The sequence below is a fragment of the Actinia tenebrosa genome, unplaced genomic scaffold, assembly GCF_029948245.1.
Source record: "Actinia tenebrosa isolate PJP-AT-01 unplaced genomic scaffold, QUT_ActTen_1.0 PGA_scaffold4__44_contigs__length_22323623, whole genome shotgun sequence".
In the NCBI taxonomy this organism is placed as follows: Eukaryota; Metazoa; Cnidaria; class Anthozoa; order Actiniaria; family Actiniidae; genus Actinia; species Actinia tenebrosa.
Window position 1 is genome coordinate 9,852,911 of NW_028292581.1, and position 23,532 is coordinate 9,876,442.

At 36.9% G+C, this 23,532-nt stretch overlaps 1 protein-coding gene across 2 annotated transcripts; it reads right to left on the minus strand.

Moving 5' to 3' along the window:
- Positions 1-1,609: 1,609 nt before the first annotated feature.
- Positions 1,610-23,118, minus strand: LOC148907022 (uncharacterized). Of its 2 annotated transcripts, none has more exons than XM_089036949.1 (6): positions 22,860-23,118; positions 10,517-10,653; positions 8,776-9,554; positions 7,699-7,798; positions 5,667-5,747; positions 1,610-4,633 (listed from the first exon to the last, which is right to left on the minus strand). In XM_089036949.1, exons 3-6 carry the CDS (start codon positions 9,511-9,513, stop codon positions 3,240-3,242), a joined length of 2,313 nt encoding a protein of 770 aa, XP_088893075.1. In that variant the 5' UTR covers positions 9,514-9,554; positions 10,517-10,653; positions 22,860-23,118; the 3' UTR covers positions 1,610-3,239. The 2 variants fall into 2 exon arrangements, with proteins under 2 accessions (XP_088893075.1, XP_088893074.1); XM_089036948.1 differs by lacking the exon at positions 22,860-23,118 and adding an exon at positions 17,619-17,787.
- Positions 23,119-23,532: the final 414 nt, after the last annotated feature.

The following is a 23,532-nucleotide window of genomic DNA, read 5'->3' on the forward strand; positions in this document are numbered from 1 at the left end:
ACGTCTTAATGATGTGCATTTCTATATCCACATGTCTACCCGCCTGTCGAGGTGTCCCCAGCAGACTGAATAGTCACATAGTTTACAATGCTTTGTGCAGGTCTTAATGTTATGCCTACGATCTTGACAGTTCGAACATCAACAAGGATTTTTTTCAATCGCAAGCAGTTACTTCCAGGAGTTGAACTCTATTTCTCTTCAAAAATAGCTGTTTTAGGCCCCGTCCACACGTATCCGGAAATTTGTGTATCCGCAAATTTTTTTTACGGATGCGGGTTGCGTCCACACGTGTCCGCAAATTTTTGTGTCCGTATCCGCAAATTTCACGAAAACGGATACGTGTGGACGGTAAAAACGATTCGAATACGCTGCGTGTGGACGCAAACATTTTCGTATCCGCAAAAAATAATTTGCGGATACAAAAATTTCCGGATACGTGTGGACGGGGCCTTAATGTCGTTTGAAGAGCGAAAGTAGTTCTTTGATGCAATGTTATCATCTTTTACTTTTCAATGCCTTGTTGATTGAGATATGCAATATTTTCATACAGTTTTAAAAATTCAGGAATATGATGATATAAAGCGCGCATGTATGGTGTTACGTCTTCCGTTACGAAAAGGCCGGATGGAACGCAGGCTACAATGATTTTAAGAAAATCATTTTCCAACATCTGGGTAGTTTGGTAGTAGAGAGTGGAAATTGGTATGCTGAAACGCCAGCGCTTTTCAGGGCCAGTTAGATCTCAGCAGTCTAGCTTCTTTTTGTTTGGCTCTACTTTCCATTCAAAAAAGATTATAAAATTTCATAATACGAATAAGGTGCTATAAGGGACGAAATTGATATAGTATGATGAACATAATTCAGCCCAGGCCAGTTTTACTGAGATCAGAATTTACTTTTGTTTGTTATTTGTGGGTCCTGTTCCTAACACATCCATGATTAGGACCAACCTTTTCGTAAACAATAAGGTCGCGTGGTTTTGATGGCTTCGTATAATCTGAATCGCCGCATTTCAGGTTGGTAAACAGGTAATGAATGAAGTCCAGGGCTCGTTTGCATAAAGATCTCTTAAGATAACAGCACCCAAAGTATTTTTCCAAAACAATAGAACATTGAACTAAAACAATACTTACTGGTATCAATAACAATACTTACTGGTCTTATCTAAGAGAGTTTCTATGCATGCGTCCAGGAATGGCATGACACATGACCCAGCTGATCTGAGATAGTGACGTAGAAATGACGTCACTGCAAAACTAAGGTGTCATGAAGCCTGTGAAAATTGACCAGTGAAAAATAAAAACATGCCCGCTATTGAAGTAAAAATATAAAACTCATGAGTTATTGTATCACTGTTATCAAGCGCGTTTCAGCAACGTTATTTCATTTCATTTGACCGGGAAATCCGTGATTTGAAGAGGAAAAATGACACCTCGGTTTTGCAAATTTTCTCCATTATGATTGGCTAACATTTTTTCTCAGATCAGCTGGAGATACGAAGCCAATTCATACATAGAAAATCAAGAATTGAGAGTCTGAAACCCTTGCAGACGAAAAAGTCGCTGCTCGTCTGCGGATTGCGCGCTTCAACTTCAACTTTAATTTTTAAAAATTAGTAAATTTATTCACATAAATTATATATGCACTAATTACAAAATCGTTAAATCTATCTACAATAAAAAATTATGTAAATGTGCAGGATGTCTAAAGTAGTAAAGCGTCTCGCCATAAAATATGTATAGACTCGTTGCATGTGACTTCAAAGCAGGTCAATTTGGAGGACAGAGCTGAATTCCGACGTGCTGCAAGCTGCAATTTCCTACTAAAATTAAACTGAGTGGAGTGCAATTTGCACGATCTCGAGTACAATTCGAAAGTTTATTTGTACGAGTGCTGTTTTGGAAGTTTTCAAAATTGGACGAGTCTTTCCGACTTGTACGAGAAGATCGTGCGATTTTTGGATTATAATACACTCAACAAAATTGAGCAGTTTAGTTGAGAGTCTACAGAGTACAATTAACGATTTAATTGTACTCCTTTTGTCTAATCAAAAGCGCACTGCTGCGATCCAATCAGATTGCAGAAATGTATTATTGAATTGATAAAACACAATTCAATGGAGCGGATGCAATTAAACCGTGAAATAAAATCAAACTAAATACTAACTAATAGTATCTATTTAGTGACTAATAGTCACAAACACTTAACCAGATTATTCATCATACAAAGACAAATTCACAAGAGACCATTTGTGTCTTTTGTTCACCACTGTATGCATTGCTACACGCCCGCCAATTTCAGTGTTGCGTTTGGCGATTGGCGATTTGCAGCCGTCAATCAAATCGCCCTAATTACATGGCGACACTTCGATAGGCTTTTCGCGAGCTAGAGAGCGAGTAGGACAGAAGAATTATGGAGGACGACAGTCAAGCTTTCAGTGACAAACTAGTTGAGCAAGTAGGGATACGGCTCCCCGATGTAGACGAAACTCAGATTTGGGAGGATCCAGACACGGTAAGTTTTCTATTTGTCTGAATGAGATTTTTTTTTTCGATCGGTTTGTTTTGTTAGAAGTTAGGCAATACTTTCCCGCCGGTGACAGAATGGAACACAGCTAGGAACAACGTAGTCTTTTTTAATTTCTTTTTTCAGACGACGAGAGAAGTAGCAATTTTCTTACAAACTAATAAGAGAAAAGTTGCGGTAGAACAAATAAGCTCCCTTCGAATTACCAAACAGGTTTACATTGCACACTATCCTATCTTGCGTTCATGACTACACTGCACGCCATGTGGCAGGAGGAAAGAAAGACAGAACCAAATCTGACAAGCTATACTACAAACTAGCTGCCAAATCCAAGGCATTGGTTCCGTTTTGCAGCGATCACGACGTACCAGCGATGCTAAGAGAATATCCGCTTACAACAAACACAGAAAGAAGAAAAAAAAAATCCATCATTTACATGACAGTCGATTGGTCTTGGAACAATGGTAGGTTTGACAGAGGTTTGACAAGACAATTATTGAATTCGGTTTTCGCATGATATCGTAAATTATCAAGACCTCGGCCGTTTTATCCTCAACCTCATCCAATAATTGTATAAAGACTGGTAAATGTTTCATATTGTTAAGAAGAAGAAGAAAATACTAATTTTATGCATTAGTTAGCTTTAGTCTTAAATGTTTACTCAAAGACTTGTATGATTAGATATGAGAGAGAGAGAGAGAGAGAGAGTCTCTCTAGCTGCGTCCATTCATCCCATACTGCATTTCCTTGGGGATCCAAGTGTTATTAATATCCTTGTACGGAACGATGTTTCGGTCTCTTCTGACAATTCTCTTACCTTTTATGTGCTGTTTTTCACCTTTTTCGAGATCCTCTGTTTCTTCAAATGTTCGTATTAGAAAAACAGCACGATTCTCATTCCTGATTTTTGCAAGCAGCAATCTCGCATCTACTAACTGAATGCCCTCCAATCTTGCCGCATCAAAAGAACATTTCTTCTTACAATAACTACATTTCATACATTGTTTACATATCAAATATTTCATACACTTCATCATTTGTTCTGAGTGGCTACCAGGGTCTTGTATCCACCTCCTCATTATGCCTCCATTGGCCTTGCCCACATATACTTGTGTTTCACCAATCTTATGCAGCTTTAGGTGGTCACCTGACCTGAAGTCAATATCTTGCAGCACAGCCCAGTAAAGAGTAGGCTCCTTAATAGCTTCTGTTACTCTCGAAAAGTTGTCTTCTGGATTCGGCGTCAGAGTAATCTTAAGTTTTTTAGCCTCTGAGACGAATTTCAGCAATGATTTATGCATCCAATGGAATAGCTCTTCCAAGTCGACTTGGACACACGTTTGACTCGCAAAATGAAGTCTGGCCCAGCCCTCTTCAACTCTGACATAGACATCAGGGCAAAAGGCTTCTTTACGTTGATCAGGGCAAAAGGTTTGTTCGTATTCAGCTTCGCTCATATCAAAAGCCCTTCTGTAAAGTTCTGTGAATACATGCGCTCTCCGAGGGGCGTACGCGAGGTGTACAGTTTTCCCAGGAGTTTTCTTTTTATTATTTTTAGCTGCAGTTTGTTTCTCAACATTGCAAAAATCATAGAAATTAAACTCCTGGGGCATTCCGTCTTCTGTATTCCACTTGATTTGAAACTGAACTTCAATAAGCTTGCTGACAAACATAACAGTGTCTGTCTTTAGGATGCCTAAAATCTCAGGGTCCGCCATCTGATATGGGCCAGTGAGAGATTTTAATGTTGCAAGAGTGAGTCTTTTATTATGCAAACGTTTTTTTATGTCGTATCCACAGAGATTATTAAGCTTGTGCAAAACTTCATCAAGATTATGATTATCAGTAATGTCAACTCTCCCATCATCATCACTTTCTTGGACAGGTGCTTTATCTTTCGGCGCTTTCTTAGGTGTACTTGTATGGGATGGTTTGAAGGGTTCTTGATCATTGCCTTCAATACTCTTATTTGACTCGTTTTTCACTTTTGCATCGTTAGATGCTTTATCTTTCGCCTTCTTTGTCGTACTTTCATCGAGGGGGGGCGTATCCTTCTCTGTAGACTCGTTCAGTAAGGAGTCACCCAGTCCAGAGTCTTTTTTGACTTCTAAAGCAAAAACATCGAATGTAATTTTAAAACTTTTAGAATTTGCAAAGCAAGGCTCATTTTAGAAAGAAGACAAAATAATTTCAGATTTTTACACCAACTTGGCTTGAATTTACTTTTTATATTGTAAATAGGCCCCTCCAATCACTCCGCCCCCATCACTCCGCCCCCATCACTCCGCCCCCATCACTCCGCCCCCATCACTCCGCCCCCATCACTCCGCCCCCATCACTCCGCCCCCATCACTCCGCCCCCATCACTCCGCCCCCATCACTCCGCCCCCATCACTCCGCCACCAGTGCCGAAAATAGCTATTCACCATTTTGCATACATTGGTTCACTGGTCAAACACAAAGCGTTTAAGCGAGGCGCCAAGGTACTTTCAAAGGATTATTCCGGCGAATTTGAACCTTGCAACCTCGACTGAGTGCTTTGTGTTTGACCAGTGAACCGATGTATGGAAAATGGTGAATAGGTGACCACTAATCATCACTCAATTCTGACATAAATGGCGGTTAGCGGTGCCTTGTTATTTATTTATTTTCTCGAGGCACGGCAATTTATTTTATTTGAAGACTATATTGTCTAAAAGTGTCTGGAATGCACCCCTTGTATTTTTAAGGATAGTTATCTGGAAACTTTAAAGGTTGTTAAAGACGAAATCCAATGCATATTAACACCCACCCACCCATCCCCCCCCCCCCACCCCAACCCCACCCCAACCCCACCCCAACCCCACCCCAACCCCACCCCAACCCCACCCCAACCCCAACCCCTTCCCGGGAGATTTTAGCTAGCTAAAGTCTTTCTCCAAGTACTCTAATAAGCTTCAAGTAACTGGACGTGTGGCAACATTAGGCAAATTATTGGTTAGCAAACTATTGACATATCAAAGTTGTTTCTCAACATCGCAAAACTTATAGAAATTAAACCAATCGGGCATTCCGTCTTTTCAACTTGATTTGAAACTGAACTTGGGGCGGTTTGAAGTCTTTTTCGTTAGATGTTTAACCTTCCGTCTTCTTTGACTTACTTGTTTCCAAAGGGGTCGTATTCTCAGCTTTAGAATCGTTTAAGGAGTCACCCCGACCACTGTCTTCTTCTTCCTTGACTTCTAAAGCAAAAACATCGAATTGAATGCAATTTTAAGACTTTTAGAATTTGTAAGGCAAGGTTCATTTTAGAAAGTAGAAAAATTATTATGTTCAGACTTTTCCACCAACATGACTATGCCCTTAAAACGATGCTTTAGGCTGGAATGTACTTTTTCTATTTAAATATGCAAATAGAATAAAAATAATTTCTCTCTCGAGAAAAGCAAAGCAAAGCAAAGCAAAGCAAAGCAAAGCAAAGCAAAGCAAAGCAAAGCAAAGCAAAGCAAAGCAAAGCAAAGCAAAGCAAAGCAAAGCAAAGCAAAGCAAAGCAAAGCAAAGCAAAGCAAAGCAAAGCAAAGCAAAGCAAAGCAAAGCAAAGCAATGCAAAGCAAAGCAAAGCAAAGCAATGCAATGCAAAGCAAAGCAAAGCAAAGCAAACTAAGCAAGGCAAACAAAGCAAGGCAAGGCAAGGCAAACAAAACAAGGCACCGCTAACAGCCATTCATCTATACAGCTAGTTTCAATACAGGGACAGGGTTAGGAAGGGTGGAAGGAGAGTGGAAGACTTTTGTCTAAAAAATATCAGTTACCCGTGTACTTTGAAAAATTATAATTAGTTACCTGGATACCTTTGGGGTGTTCAGAAAGAAATCCAATGCAAATTAGAGAACTTTTAATACTTTCAAACCACTACATGTACAGATGTGCTTCTTTAGGGGTATTTTTTGACCTTTGGCAACTTCGATACTAAAGGCAGAGTCCCCCCACCCCTCCCCTCCCCTTCCACGGAGGTTTTGGCTAGCTGAAGTCCTTTCATCAAGTAGTACTCTAAGCTTCAAGTTACTGGACACATAGCAACGTTAACATATAATTGGTTAGCAAATTAATTACTGTAATTTCTTAGGTGTAAAGGGCAGAGGGGTTACACGTAGGTAGGCCATATCAGACACGTAAAAAATCAACACAAACTTAATCACATGCATGCATGCTTTGTTTCCATTTGAGATACCATTTATGAGTGCCATGATACCGGCATTTGTTGTTTGATGTAATCAAATGGTGAATGTTAGTAGCTCCAGCTCTTACGAGATATGGATAACATAACCAATCCTTCCTGTAGAACCCATAGGGGTGACTCCCATATATCAGGGCGGGGATGCTGGTCGTACCTTTTAGGAGTTAATTTTCGCTATTTGGTACCTTTTAAATGAAAAGCTAATTAAAATGCTGTAAAATTAGGTCATTTGGTACCAATTAGGGGTGAACACTTGCCACTGATATGACTACAAGAAAGAACTTTTGGTACCTTTTACGGGTCATTTTCAAAATCCCTACGAGCATCCCCGTCCTTCTATATATGGGATGTAGAATTTGCAATTTGCTTGCTTAACCATAAATAATAATAATTACCGGTATACATGCTTTAGATTGACTATACTTAACCTGACGGGGGGTGGGGGGTTTGAGGAGCCAACCAAGAATTTTCTATGACATTCTTGGAAAGCACAATGTTTTGAAGAGCATGTGCTTACAGAGTTATGAAAACATGCCTTTAATCATCTTATCACTTGGTCGCAGTGACTATTCAGTATGTACATATTGAGCCATTAAGGCATTGTAAAAGTGAGTGAGAAACATACATATCAGTGGCGGATCCAGGGTTTTTCAAAGGGGGGTTCCGTTTCTTAAACTGTGTATAATTCTCTTTTGTTTAGTCGATGTCTGACAAAAAAATTGGCTCTAATCACCTAATTTACTATCTAGTAACGGAACTTAAAGGTAAATGAAACATTATAACAGCAAATATTTATCATTTCATGTTCAACATTATCCTTGTGGATACTTTTAAGCAAAATTTATATAAGACATATTTCTATTACCTAAAAGATCAAACCTTCAAGGGGGGTTCCGTGGAACCCTTCGAACCCCCCCCCCCCCCCCCCCCTGGATCCGCCACTGCATATAACTTACCTTTAGGTATGAGTGGAACAAAATGCCTTTTATCCAAGAGAAACATGATTGTGAATGGTGGCTCATCAGATTCAAGATCTACGCCATAGGCTCTTTCAAGCTAAAAATCAAAAGAATAATAATGATTTTTTTAGCACTTTTTGTGACGCATCTGGAATAATCAAGAGTGAGGTATGACTGTCATTATATGTGCTATCTGTTTAATATTATCAATTGTCATAAAGATTGAAAATAGTGAATGATAAAGTAACATACTTTTGTTAAGGAGGCTGGAAAGTGTTTTGTGCCTTCACATACAGTTGCAATTATGAACTAAAAAAATTAATGCGGCTATAATATGACAGCAAGTAAACACCGGAATGCCAAAGACTATAAACCAAAGATCACACTGAGCCATGAAAAAATGACGTCAGACGTTGCTATATCAACATCAGAACCCTTCTTATGCCATCAAAAATGTTCATTTAAAAAATCATAACTGATGAACCAAATGGTGAAATCTTTTAAAAACCAGAATAGTTAAACTTTGTATCATGATCTTTTTTTTTTATTATTATTAGACGAAAAAAGGAAAAATTCTGTAAGAGGGAATTCATAAAAATCAATAAAATTTGTTTGGGATAGTTTCCTCTTACAGAATGTTCATTACATTTTTCCATATGAAAAATTTGAAGAAATTTAACCGTACAGTTTTTGATTTTTTTCAGTTTGAATATTAAAATTTTTGAGGGCAAAAGTTTCCTTCTGCAAGTTCTACGTGATTGGATCTAGAGCGCGCGCGCGCTCAAGAAAAACCGTTTCGAGCCTCCTTAAAGTATATAAAGAATAAATAAATAAATAAATAAATAAATAAATAAATAAATAAATAAATAAATAAATAAATTTTAAAAAAACAATTGTGGCAGAGGTCCCGGTCCACCTAACTGCCAGAATCGTGAGACAAATGAATAGTATAATGATATCTTTTATTTATATCCACGATGGATAATCCTTCTCCTTTTAAGAGTTAATATTGTATACATTTTCAACCTAAAGTAAATAACCATTAAAACTTTAAAAACTTCATTCACAGGTTACCTGTTCCAGCCCTGTTTCATCACTACTGGAGCAAACGACTTTAATTTTCCTTTTAAGAATAACTCCTAAGGCCTGTATTTCCCAGAATCCGGTATATGCAGTTGGATCACAGGTCTCACACACATTTTTCTTAAAATCTTCCTTAATCCCATCATTTACAGGGGGTTGGATATTTTCGTCAGTTTCCTCAGTGCTGCCATTTTCAGAACTATCTTCTGATTTTTCAGACTCTGATGCATCATGAGCGGAACCATTTTCTGATTTTCTATTTTTGACCGCATTGCTTTTCTTCATTGACTCACTATTTCTATTCGAGAGGGAATTATTTTCAATTCTTGTCTTTTCTAAAAGCTCCTCGTTGTTATAGTAATTTTCGCTATTAGTAGCCATCTCTATAACACATCTGACTCTCAGCTCCCTGTGCCTGTTCTGATGACCAAAGCATAAAAATGATAAAGCTCTAAAAAGGCAAGAGCCATCACCTTCAGTTTCCACAGGACTATAGTCCGCTAGGTCTTGTCTTCTCTTTTCATCTAGCTGCTGTTTTGCTCTTTCATCTATTTTGTAAGCTTTAAACGTACTATTACTTTTATTAGGTATCTCTAAATCAGGCAAGACTTTAGAGATTTTTTTGCAAAGCTCTTGCAATTTCTCGAACTCATCACTTTCATTTTTGAGTAACTTTAGTATAAATAAGTATAATGGCATTTCTTGATCTGTGCCATTAACATCTGCCATTTTGATCGCGATCCTAATTATTTCTTGTGATTTATGTCATCCTAGAAACCAATACAAATGGAAATTTACCAGACAGCCCATAACTAATTAACGAATATCAAGGTAAACATCAGCATAGTTTTGAGTTGAGGGGAGAGCGACTAAATTGGGGGAGTCCAGCCGGGAAAATGACCCCACTCCCCTGAGGTTTTGAGTGGAGGGGAGAGGGACTAAACTGGAGGAGTCCAGCTAGGAAAATGACCCCACCCCCTGAGGTTTTGAGTGGAGGGGAGAGGGACTAAACTGGAGGAGTCCAGCCAGGAAAATGACCCCATCCCCCTGAGGTTTTGAGTGGAGGGGAGAGGGACTAAACTCGGGAGGTCCAGCCGTGAAAATGACCCCACCCCCTGACGTTTTGAAGTCGAGGCTCTCGGAAATGTGATGTCCAGTACCATGAATTTGACGAGCAATTGCATCATATTTAATAATAATAATAATAATAATAATAATAATAACTTTATTTCTATAGCGCTTTTACCTATGTTCAAAGCGCTTTACAAACAATATAACAAATATAAATAATTACTGAAATATCAAATAATCAAAAATCTAACTACTAAACTATCTTAATGACTACATTCTATAAAAATATAATAATCTAGTAATTATAAATATATATAAAATGAATAACTAATCTTAAAAACTAACCATAAGCCTCTTTATATAAAAATGTTTTAAGCTTTTTCTTAAAGCTATCCAAACTAGAACATAATCTAATATCTTGGGGAAGAGTATTCCATAACACAGGCTCAAAGTTTAAAAAGTGATGTCAAAGCATTAGTCGAGTCATAACGAAAAAATGTCGTTCTCCCTCCCCCACTTCTGTGGTCCATGAAGGTGCTGGTTTTATTTATGGTTTTCATTTGACACAGTTACTCATTTTGAGGGAGGTAAAGTCACATTTAGTCTGAGTATCAGGCCCTGGGGGATGATTGGATTACCAACTAAGAAAACTAAAACTTACCTTGACATGTGATAATATAACTGCAATCTTGAGTCCTACAAACTGCCAATTACTTTAGTGACTTGCTGTCATCTTGTTCTCTCCCATGCCATAAGGGTTTTTCCTGCCTTGATATTTACTTGTTTTCCTCTGTAAAACTAAGTTAATTGTATAATACATCATCATTATAAGCTGGGAGTTAATATTCTATTATGTTTTAACTTGTCTTTGGCAAATTGTATATATACGTGACCACGTTTTCATCGTTTTCCTGTATTTTACTTAACCTCTTGCAAACTTTCATATCACAAACAAATATTCTTTGGTTTTTCTACTACTTGGATTTTTTTGCGATTCCTTTTCAGTTATTTAAAAGAATTTTTCACTGATCAACCGACGTTACACGTTTGCCGTGAACGTCAATCTAAAACTCTCTATTAATTTTGTTTTGTATTCAAGGTCACGATAGTGTTTTCCATCATGCAACTAGCATTAAAAAATCCATAAAAAATGCACTAAAACATTTTTTTCGTGTGCGCCTTTGTTTTCCTATATAATCAATGTCGTCGCTGTGCCATTTAAAAAAATTCTGATGGTTTGAGCATGTAATGTCTCAGTCTTGCCACGATATGCATCAACAGTTGGTTGAAACGTTATGCGCATGCATTTATCTAAAATGGGCTCCCTAGGAGGGGGGGGAGCACGCCAGACTGGGTCTAGTTTACGCGTTTTCAGCTATTATTTTTGGTAACTAAGCGTGACTACGTGACTGGCTAGTGCCAAAAGGTGAATTGTTACAGACGATGTATAACGCCCCATTTAAAATTTAGCCATTCTGAGCTTGAGGAAAAAACTGAGTTGAGTTGGCATTGTGGGTGTTTTTTGCTGTTGGCAAAATATTTTTTGTTTCGAATCAAAAAAAAACTTGCATAACCAAGTGGATCTTACTAAAACAGGAAATGGAGAATGACCGATAATGGGGAACGGGGAATGGAAGACTAGGACGAGCGATCAGCGGTATTACTCTTAAAAAGTGTCATAGCGCTTGCGCTGCAATCTACCTTTTGCATAATGAAAAATCACAGGCAATACAAGCTCACTACATTTACAAGAGAATGTGTGGGGATTTAGAATATGACGTGTTTTATTTGGAAAAACGTCGGTAAAAGTTTGTCGACTTAACTGTTGTGTCATTTTCTTAACTCGTGGATACGCGAAGCGTAGAAACGAGTTATTGTGATGGGTTCAAATATGCAAAAGTGTCACTCACTCACTCACTCACTCACTCACTCACTCACTCACTCACTCAGTTAATGCTAAGCTAATGTTTCTAGCACTTGTGGACGCCATGGGGTCCCACTGTGCATGCGCAGATGCGCACATAGTTTTATCTTCGGATTATTCATATTAAAATAATCAAGGAAAGATGCAAGTTGAAGTAAAATAGTTGTATTTACTAATAGGTGACGTCTTAAGAAAATAATCGATATATACTCCATGGCTGAATACCATGGATGCACCGGGATAGCTACGTGTCGATCTCTATAACATGGATGCACCGGGAACTATTCTATGCTTTAAATTTATGCTTTGCTAGTTTTAGTTATGCTTACCTATGCTTGGGTATTATAAGCTATGCTTACCTATGATTACCTGCGCTTGCCAATGACTAGATATGCTTACCTATGCTTTGGTATGATTATCTATGCTTACCTATGCTTGGGTATGATTACCTATGCTTACCTATGCTTGCCTATGCTTACCTATGCTTGGGTATAATTACCTATGCTTACCTATGCTTTGCCATACTTATCTATGCTTGGGTATGATTACCTATGCTTACCTATGCTTGCCTATGCTTACCTATGCTTGGGTATAATTACCTATGCTTACCTATGCTTGACTATGCTTACCTATGCTTTTCCATACTTATCTATGCTTGGGTATGATTAGATATGCTTAGCTATGCTTAACTATGCTCAGCTATGCTTTACTATCTCAGCTATGTTTAGCTACGCTTATCTGTGCTCGGCTATGCTTAACTATGCTCAGCTATGCTTTACTATCTCAGCTATGTTTAGCTACGCTTAACTGTGCTCGGCTATGCTTAACTATGCTCAGCTATGCTTTACTATGCTTAACTATGCTTAACTAACGTGAGGGTATTCCTCACGAATACCCTACATTTCATATTCTGGCTGCGTTACCAGCGTGGTTGGTCCTTTTAGTGTAGTGGTTAACACATCGGACTAGAATACCGAAGACGTGGGTTCGAATCCTGCCAAGGGCATTTGATATTTTTCTCTTATTCTCTCTACTTCATTATATACACACCGAACGCATAATTTATTACTACTATACTTTTCCCAGCTATGCTTAACTATGCTTGGGTATGATTAGATATGCTTAGCTATGCCTTGCCATGCTTAAGGTATGCTTACCTCTCCCGTGCTTCGAGGGTTTTTCTCCGGGTTCTCCGGTTTTCCTCCCTCCGCAAAAATCAACTTCTAAAATTCCAATTCGATCTTGGGCTTTCACCTAGCATGGATCTGTGGTTCCGTTCGTGATCGTCCCACTCTGTGATTACAGACAAAACTGGTAGATTTTGGGGCTCAAGGTGTTTTACTCCACTAGAACTTGGCTTAGGCCGTTTGCAATCTGTAGTACAAAATGTATTCCAATCTTTTTTGACAGTGTTCCTATTCAGTCTTAACTGTCTTGCTATGTCATTGCAGCTTCCAGGGAAAAAACCCCGTTACAATATATCGCCTCCGTTTTCTACTATTTCATCGATTATTAAGGAACGGAATTCTTCTGGTAGAGCTTTTCCTATGCTGTAGGCACGTCCCAAGCTATTCACCTCCATTTTCGAGTTGCCGCCGCAAATCAACAGTGAGGCTTACAAATGTGAGCGTGTCAGTACAAAAAAGTGGTAGAGACATGAATTTTTAACGCCCTGTCACAGTTCGGTGAGATTCGTAGATTAAGTCTCCTTAAGTCTCCACGTTTGAGTAAGATACGTACGGCCATTACTATTTGCACTAAAAATTCGTGTTTCACTTCGTCTTGTCTTATGTCCTTGATTTGACCTGACCTGCTAGATTACCAAACCTTGTGTTTTCGAGTATCTTGTTTCTGATAATCTTGATTTTAAAATTCAAACGTATACTTCATATAACTTTAACAACAAAAATGTAAAATTATACATATATATATATATTTTTTATTTTATTTAAGTCACTCGAAGGTAGGTTTATAAAGAGGAAAAAGAGGGAAAAAATGCTAAAGACAATTCAAAAACAAGTAAATAGTTAGAAACTAATTTTATTCAACTCAAGAAAGCCAAACCTATAGTATTCCAAAGCGCAGATAGTGTAATTTTCTTTAAAAACTGCAAATTTACAAAAATCTTAAAAGTTCAAATACAATAAAGGTAAAACATTCGAAGAAAATACTCGATCGAAGAAAAAAGTATATAGTATATTTTTCTCAAGTGTAGATAAACAGCAACAACTTAATACATGGATTATTATTTTGCATATTACCTCGAACAAGAGCTGCTAGATAAAACTTCCGCTAGCGATTTTCTTCTTTCCGGAAAATCGAGATTGTCATTGTTCAAAACGATGCAAGTCCTCTTTCTTCAATGAAAATACCTGGGCGGAAGATGGCTGATAACTGTCACAAATTTAAAACACGTAATACCAGCAAATTCAGTCTCTTTGATCCTTTTTGTGGACAATACAGTAGACGGAAAGAAAAGATCTGTATTAGAAAAGGGCTCGCGATTTCCCTCTATATATATATATATATATATAAGGATTTCAAGCCTAGAAGATAGCGATTATTTCGAAGCGATTATTTCTAAGAATTTTCAAGGAACTTCGTTTTGGTTAACTATTCATGATTCATCTACTCGAGCAGTATTTTTTGCACGAACAAGCGAAGATCGGTAAAGAGAACAAGGTTTCAAGAGTCATAATTACGATAAGCGGTGGTAAACAAACTCGTTATTCTACGTGCATACACACACACACACACACACACACACACACACACACACACACACACACACACACACACACACACACACACACACACATACATACATACATACATACATACATACATACATACATACATACATACATACATACACACATACATACATACATCCATCCATACATACATACATACATTTCACGGTGTATAATTTACCTTTTCATCATTACATACATACATACTTTATTATCTTTCCCCATAAGGGCTTTTCAAAGACAATATATTACAATTAAAAAGTCAGCTAAATATCTAATTACTAATTTATAAAAATATAATTAATATTATTAAGAAAAAAACATATATTACAATATCTTACAGGGCCCAGCTGTTCAAAGCCCGATCAGCGCCAATCCCGTTTTAACTCTTAATGATAAGACCTATAGAGTTAATCCTGGATTAGCGCCAATCCAGCCTTGAACAACCCGGCCCAGTAAAACAATAGTTTTCTATAAATAATGAAGAAAGTATGAAGATATAAATAAATAAACTAATAAACTGGAGAGCTAATTATCTAAGAACTTCCGTAATAACTTAGATCTAAGCGACTGTTTGAAAATATTAACATTTCTGCACAGTTTAAGGGACGATTCGATAGAATTCCAGAGATTTACTGTTCTATAATAAAATGTTCTTAGGCCAAAGGCCGTCTTGAAGAGAGGAATATTCAGTTTTTGCGAATTTCTAGTAGTGCGATTGCTTATTTCTGCGCGTTTAACAAACTGCGACGAAAGATACTCTGGGGCACTGCCGGTCATACATTTAAACGCCAAGGTAGCACTACGATAATATAATTGGCGAACGACTGGAAGCTATTTCAATTGCTTTAAGAAAGGCGTGATATGATCATATTTCCTAGCCCCGCATACAATTATTATATTCTCTTGAACTTGACAATATAGATTTTCTTATAGCCTATTCATGTTTTAATCATATCCTTTTTAACTCGTGGATACGCCAAGCGTAGAAACGAGTTATTGTGAGGGGTCCGAATATGCAAATGTCTCACTCACTCGCTCACTCTCTCACTAAGATGTTAGCAGATCCATAATTAAGGAGGCACTGGGTAGTTTTGGTCTGGCACACCTAGCCGCATTGAAACGGCTACAACTTCGTCTTCGATCTGCAAGCGCTTTTCACACTGCAATGTTGGGAAAGGATTAAAGGTTTCAAAAATGATAAATTAGTTTATAGCGGCATTTTCGTTATGACGTAATGATGACATCATAGAAATCGTTAATTTACCGCTTATTTTTTCGAAAACTAGACCTAAACTTTAACCTAAAAGACTTGCACCAGTCGATAGTATTCATCAAGGTGCCCAACATATTGCAATATGAAAAAAATGTATGAGAGCGTTTTCCAAGTCAGATTACGCGACGAATATTTTCAAGGACTTTTACTATTATTTCCAGCGTGTCAACTTTATACCCTTAAAATCGGGACTTTAATTTAGTGGATTCAACATTTTTAGTAGCTAGAATATAGGTACGAATATAGACACTGTCCTTATTGAGTATGAAATGACCCCATTGTCGTCAAAAGCGATAGAAAATATCGATGAAAGCTGAATTCGAACGATTTTTTTCTAAATAAAGCTTACTAAAAGATGTATCTTTTACAAATATTTTCCTTTAATTTCATATGCATTGTAGGGTTTTAAGGCAGTCAAATAAGAATAAGTACGCTCACAACTATTTTCGCTCACGGCTGCTTGTTGTATTCACGCTTGACTTCCCGAGTTCAGTTAATTTACCGAGTCAAGTCCGAGTCCGAGCCAGATCCGAGTCCGAGTCAAATGTCCCAGTCAAATGTCTAAGTTTAAAGTTTCCCCCAGAAAACTTTATCATTATGTTCTTTGGTAACTAAAGTTATTTTGAATGAATTCGAATGTCCACGTCTTAATCAGTGAGCATCTTGTATGTTATATCTATCCGCTTCGGTACGGACACTATAAAAAAGACTTGCGTGCTGTCACACACGACCATTTTATGCTAATTTTAGACGAGTCTTAGAGTTTAGAACTTTTCCATGCTATAATTTGTTTATCATATATCAAGCGACAGTTTCAATGAAAATATTTTAAAAGTTTAATGAAAAACATTGCTTTAAAAATTGTGTTATTACCCCTCGATTACTTATAGTGCGACTACTCCAACCAAAGCCACCTCGACAAATTTTCCACAAATTATCCAATAGTTTTTGAGTATTTAGACAATGGATTAGCTGCAAATTTTGAATTTAGATATTATCCGTTGTTCCGGTTTGTAAAACTGAATGATAAACAAAAAATTGTAATATATATGTATATATATTTTCGCGAATTAGTGATTTGTATCACCAAAGATATTGAAAAATAGTAATGTACAACTTCAAATACGACAGGAAAGCAAATTAGAAACCGTATAAAACACAGTCTTTATGATTACAGTCTGTTCCTTCCAGACAAAGATATATCAGGCTGACATGTTAGATCTTATCACCATGTTGCTATGCAACAGCACGTTTATATTCGACAACAAAGGTGCCGGCAGTCTTCTCAGCCGTGTGTCCGATTTGTAGCAATTCTATTGTTCAGATTCCTACTTTTGATTGGTTAATTTGTAGAAAATTTGTGCAGGTGGCTTTGGTTGGAGTAGTCGCACTGTAACTATGGTTATTAACGTACACATGGAATCAAGCTGAAGCAACCGAACAAAAATATAATATCAGTGCTCAATACAAATAATCAAAATCGTTCCTATAAATCGTCTAGCTAAAAATTGAATTACAAAGAAGAAGAAAAAGTCTGTAAAAATAAGCAAGATTTGTGAAAAAAGGAATTTACTTATTCATAAATGATATGGATATAGTTTAAAATTTAACAATTGAAAATAAAAGTCGGCTACACCCAAAGATGTTACTAATAATTATGCAAAGAAAAAACTGTTAATGTTAAAACAAAATATATGGATTTCATTGATCATAGTTGAATTTTACTTTATTAAATTTATACGTAGATGAAATCGAAGTACAAGAGATCGATGGATCAAGAGAATATGAAGTATTTTTCAACCTTACTTACATGAAATCGAAGTACACGAGATCGATGGATAGATCCGTCTTGGCGACTTGAAAACGGCGCATCACATAAGAGTCGATTATTTTCCAGTGATGAAATCGAAGTACACGAGATCGATGGATAGATCCGTTGTCACAGAGATTTGTGTTCCCCCGAGTTATGTGTTCCCCCGTCCCCTCCCTATGAAACATCTTTTATACAAAAACACATAAAATATTAGTATGCTCGTTGCTAAGCACCAAAAAACTCACTCGTTCGTTTTTTGGTGCTGCGCAACTCGTGAATAATTAAGCAATAGAAAATTTTTTCCGTGTTTACATAGCCTGATAGCAACACGAGGGGAGGTTGGGAGAATTCGAGACGGTTATACAAACCCGAGACGTAGTCGAGGGTTTGCATAACTGTCGAGAATTCTCCCAACCCCCCGAGTGTTGCTATCAGGCTATGTAAACACAGAGAAAAAAGTTTTCTATTGCTTTTATAAAATAAATACTAAGGGAAAACATTACCACTTGCAAGAAAATAAATCTTTATTTGAATTTGATTCTCATATCAAAATACAAATTCTCCATACATCACGAACTTCGATCGTTAGCCAATCAAATTTTGTGTAATAAACGACGAGGAGGCAAATGTGAAGCGAGAAAGAATCCCTAGCTATTTTAAACATTTATCATTCTAAAACTTTAAAACAAATACAAAGAAATGTCCAAAGATTGAATAGAAATCTTAATAACAAGTGGATAACAAGTGTCACTGTGAATGGAATTCTCGGTTGAAAGAAACGTGGTTTTGCTCAATTTGACAGCGAGAAAACATGGCAGCGAAGTTGATTGTTTCGTCTTGCCTCGAGAAGATATTTTGTGGAGCTGAAGAGCTATCGCTGGAAAACGTTTGAAGCTGCTGACTGTTTCCTTGAAATACTTGTATTCTTTATCGGGTGGTGCATTTAAATCATGAGAAAGCACGTCGCTGAACAACCGAAGCTGTCCTGACGGAGGACGTGTGTTGTAGCTTCTGAGGGAATTCTCTTTGCGGTGACCAACGAGAGATTGTCATGATATTACGATCAGAAAGACCTGCATGAGACCATAGGGTTATGCCTGTGGCCCTGACACAAGTCAAAATTTGGAACTTCGTCTTCAAAATACATTTTTGGGGGCGTTTTTTCCCTCGAAAGAAACTGTAAATTTTTAATTTTTGAACTTGTACCGGGAAAACACGAAAGTTGTGACGTCACAACTGTGTTTACATACCCTCATGCAAACATGGCTATCAACCAATCACAGCGTGCGTACTATTTAATTTATTTTATAAAAATCGTTGGTGGCACTTTCCGTGGAGTAATCTCTATTAAAATGCTGGCCATTTTGGAAATAAAAATTTTAAATAGCTTTCATGTAAACCATGAATAAAATAATGATGCTTTTTAAATACTGTATCTATGAACCAGTTCGATTTTGTATATTTAATTAAGTCTTATATAATAGACGTCACAATCATTAGCATATTGGAAGTATAAACCTTCATACTCAGTAACTTAGAAACGCATCACTCAAATCAAGAAATATTTTACCAATTAACTATTTACTTCATGTAGAATCAATACTGAAAGTATTGTCGAAGGTTTCATTTGCACTTCAAAGGAAAATATTTGTAAAAGATACATCTTTTAGTGAGTTCATTTAGAAAAAAATCGTTCGACGATTTTTGAATGCCGCTTTCATCTATCTATATTTTCTATCACTTTTGACAACAAATGGTGTCATCTAGCTTCATATCAAAAAATCCATAACGTTAGAAAGAAAGTCACAATTTGATTCATACTCAATAAGGACAGTGTCTATATCCGTACCTATATTCTAGTACTAAAAGTATTGAATCACTAAATTATTAAAGTCCCGATTTTGAGGGTATAAAGTTGACACGCTGGAAATAATAGTAAAAGTCCATGAAAATATTCGTCGCGTAATAGAGTACTTGGAAAACGCTCTCATACATTTTTTTCATATTGCAATATGTTGGGCACCTTGATGAATACTATCGACTGGTACAAGTCGCTTAGGTTAACTGTTTAGGTCTAGTTTTCGAAAAAATAAGCGGTAAATTAACGATTTCTATGATGTCATCATTACGTCATAACGAAAATGCCGCTATAAACTAATTTATCATTTTTGAAACCTTTAATCCTTTCCTAACATTGTGTGAAAAGCGCTTGCAGATCGAGTTATTCAAGACGAAGTTGTAGCCGTTTCAATGCGGCTAGGTGTGCCAGACCAAAACTATCCAGAGCCTCCTTAATTATGGATCTGCTAACATCTTAGTGAGCGAGTGAGCGAGTGCGTGATACATTTGCATATTCGGACCCCTCACAATAACTCGTTTCTACACATGGCGTATCCACGACTTAAAAAGGATATGATTAAAACATGAATAGGCTATAAGAAAATCTATATTGTCAAGTTTAAGAGAATAACGAATTTGTTTACTAACGCTTATCGTAATTATGACTCTTGAAACCCTGTTCTCATTATCGATCTTCGCTTGTTCGTGCAGAAAATACTGCTCGAGTAGATGAATCATGAATAGTTAACCAAAACGAAGTTCCTTGAAAATTCTTAGAAATAATCGCTTCGAAATCATCGCTATCTTCTAGGCTTGAAATCCTTGTTTACGAAATTGATAAATTAATATTTCTAGTTATCGGCAGTCTTGAATTACGGCAATCAACAAAATAGAGCATGCGTAAACATAAACCTGTGCCACGTCTACTATCTCCGCCCTCTCATAATCACTTGACAACATAGTGACATTGATTGACATCTGGTACATGATAATTGATTGGATTATGGATGTGAACCCCATAACAGATGCCCGCAAAGGTCTCTTGGGTAAGTTCCTGAAGGCCCCTGGGTACTATTACGCAACATGCTCATTTTGTCGTCAAGACAGAAAAAATTGCCACAGGTATCCCAGTAAAAAAATCTGTTTATCTGATCTGAAGTGAAAGTCTTGGAGCATTTTACTGGCTTCAACACGTCACTCACAGAGAGAGCGGGAGAGATCTGCTTGGGTTTTGATTTCCGGGTCTGACTAAGACGCGGGCGGAAATGGTTCGCTGATTTTTTCGAGCAGAGACTGGTATCTAGACATCCAAGCACGGTTACTTCCGTTCCATATATGATTGACAAGTAGCCTTGAAGTAAGAGTTAATTACCGAGAACAGAGGCAACAAGCCTATACCGCTTCGAAAGCGATGATGTTTCGGCCCGTTATCCATTTATTGTGTGGCATTGCTGAAAAGAATTTTGGTCTTGGCAGACGAGCGATCTCGCGGTACGCTTTCACGTTGCAAAGTGTTACGCAAATTTCGACGGAAACATTTGTTTTAAAATTCTCTTGGACGAAACACATCGTAATTAAGTTTTTTTGAGATTTTAGTGGTTCTTGCTTTGAAACATCGTAGTGTTTTGGGGAAAAACATATATGTACATATAACGTCTCGCCGAACGAACGAGAGATCCGACAATAGATATAAACAATGACTGAGTATCGCAGAGAGCAGAGTACTTGGTGTAAAATATTTTGGCACATGAGCATTACTGTACGCGCTATGTTGAATGTAGGATACTTTTTAAACCTTCATTCTGCTCTTTGACATTTATGGTAAATGTATTTAGCTCTTATGTCATAGCTTAAAGACAATGCGAAAGTCTCAATTCAAACGAAAAGATACAAGGCTTGTCTTTGACCTGTGCGCCGTCACCAATCTACTCAAAATTTACATCTTTTGGTGCTTCAAAAATTTACATATTTTGGTGCTTCAAAAATATTACCGAATCCAAGAAATAATACTTTAAATCAGAGTATTAATAAATGAAAACTGATGATTTCAGACTTCTATCTTTAAAGTTGTAAAGTACGCACTGTTTGTTTGTGGGACCTAGTTTAAATAATAGCTGATACCAAAAACATGTCCTCAGATGCGCACGAAGCTACAACATATCGGAAGCTTGCTTCACAAAATGTATATGAGTAGTAGTCGTCGGCCGGTTCGAGCACACATTAGCCAGGGACTTCAAGCTGAGTATCATTAAAGATATAAACATGGGTTAAACAAATAAGTCAGACATTTCCTGCTGGTTTTTAGGCTTGATATCACTCGATTGAAATATCGCCTGATTATCATTAATGAAATAAAAGATGGTTAAAAATATAAGTCAGATATCACCCGATTTAAATATTGCCTGGTTAAACATGGCTTAAACAAATAAAGCATATATTAATTATGACTGAAAATTTGAGAGATAAAGTTATTATCGATGGAAAACAGAATTGTATGAAATCTGCTAAAGGTAGAGATTATTCATTTGTTAAGAATAATCATAGGAATAAGAAATATGTTAAAGCTATCAATGTCGATAAGGATGATGAGGAATCGTTTTACGGTAGTATGTATGCAGTACAACAGCATTTAGGGATTAATGTTGGAATCGTTAAGATGGTGTGCGAAAAATTAAATAATTGCCACCATGGGATTTCTAAAGTGGATAAACATAGATATAGATTCGAGTATATTGAAAAAGAGCAATTACCAGAAGATTATAATAAGTCTGCCAACAAGCGTCCAAAAAAGAAGAATGCTAATAGTCAGAAATGATTTACATGTTTGACTATCATATGATAGTAAAGACAGCATAATATTTATACTGTGTCTATTAGGGACATTATAAATAGATTGTTATTACTTTAAACCATTTTTGGGTTAGCGGAACATATACCAAGATAAACCAGCAACGACGACAGTAATAGCTGTTAGATTAATATCATGTGTTTGAGATGATTTCGTTGGTTTAATGAATGGTTTTTTATCATGTGTTATGGGTTTAACGATTTGCTTCTTATTAGGGGTTTCTGGTTTATTGGATTGGTGTGGTAATTTTATCTTGGACCCACCTGTGTCATGTTTCGGTTGTATCACTTTTTTAGTATCATTATTAATATCATTAACCCCAAATGTCATTTCATTGGTAGCCCTACGTAATTGATTATTATATCCAACAACTGTGTCATTATTAATAACTAATTTTGAAGGTAACAACCAACAACCAGGAGATATAGCTAAATCGAGTTTCACCTTTGCTTCCTGAATCGAAAACTGAAATCGTTGTATACTTTTGGAAATATCCTTTTCTATTATAGAGTCTTCAAATAATTTTTTAAAAACATCCTGGGTTTCCTTACCTGAACCACTATTTTCAATTATAGAACTGCGTGTATTAACTTGGCTTCCGAGTATGCAGTAGACGAATGCCTCTATACTTTGATTCAAGCGTGATAACCCCGGTTTTGTTATTCCATAACCTTTGACAGGTATAAAGTAATTGTATTGTCCTCTATCTTTGTGGGTCGACGTATAATACGCGGTTAAACTATCCTTATACGGACTAACATAATGAAAATTAAATTGATCTTCTTCGGTTGATCTACCTTTAAATCTAAAATCTGGGTTTGATGAATCGATACCAAACTCATTGCATAAACTGGTTATAGCTCCTTTGTTGTATTTTGTACCATTCCATACAAATGTGTCATCCCACGGCAGCGGTACTTGCATATCATTGAGAACACGTCTTATTGTGAACAAGACATGAAAGCGAAAGAAGCAACCAATTTGAGTGTCTGGCTTCAACATGCTATGACTGATACCACATCCGCTTGTGGCAATCCAAACAGCGAAATTCAGCTGTTGTGACCAATATTTAAAATTCGGCTCTTCAATCCATACAGTGTAGTCACTAACATTTTGAACCGATGGGGGTGTTAATTCTAATATATTATTCATCCTAACTTCGAAGCTTTTAGATGGTGTTACAAATATTTTTAACGGTGTGAGAAAATCGTTGATCATCTCTGC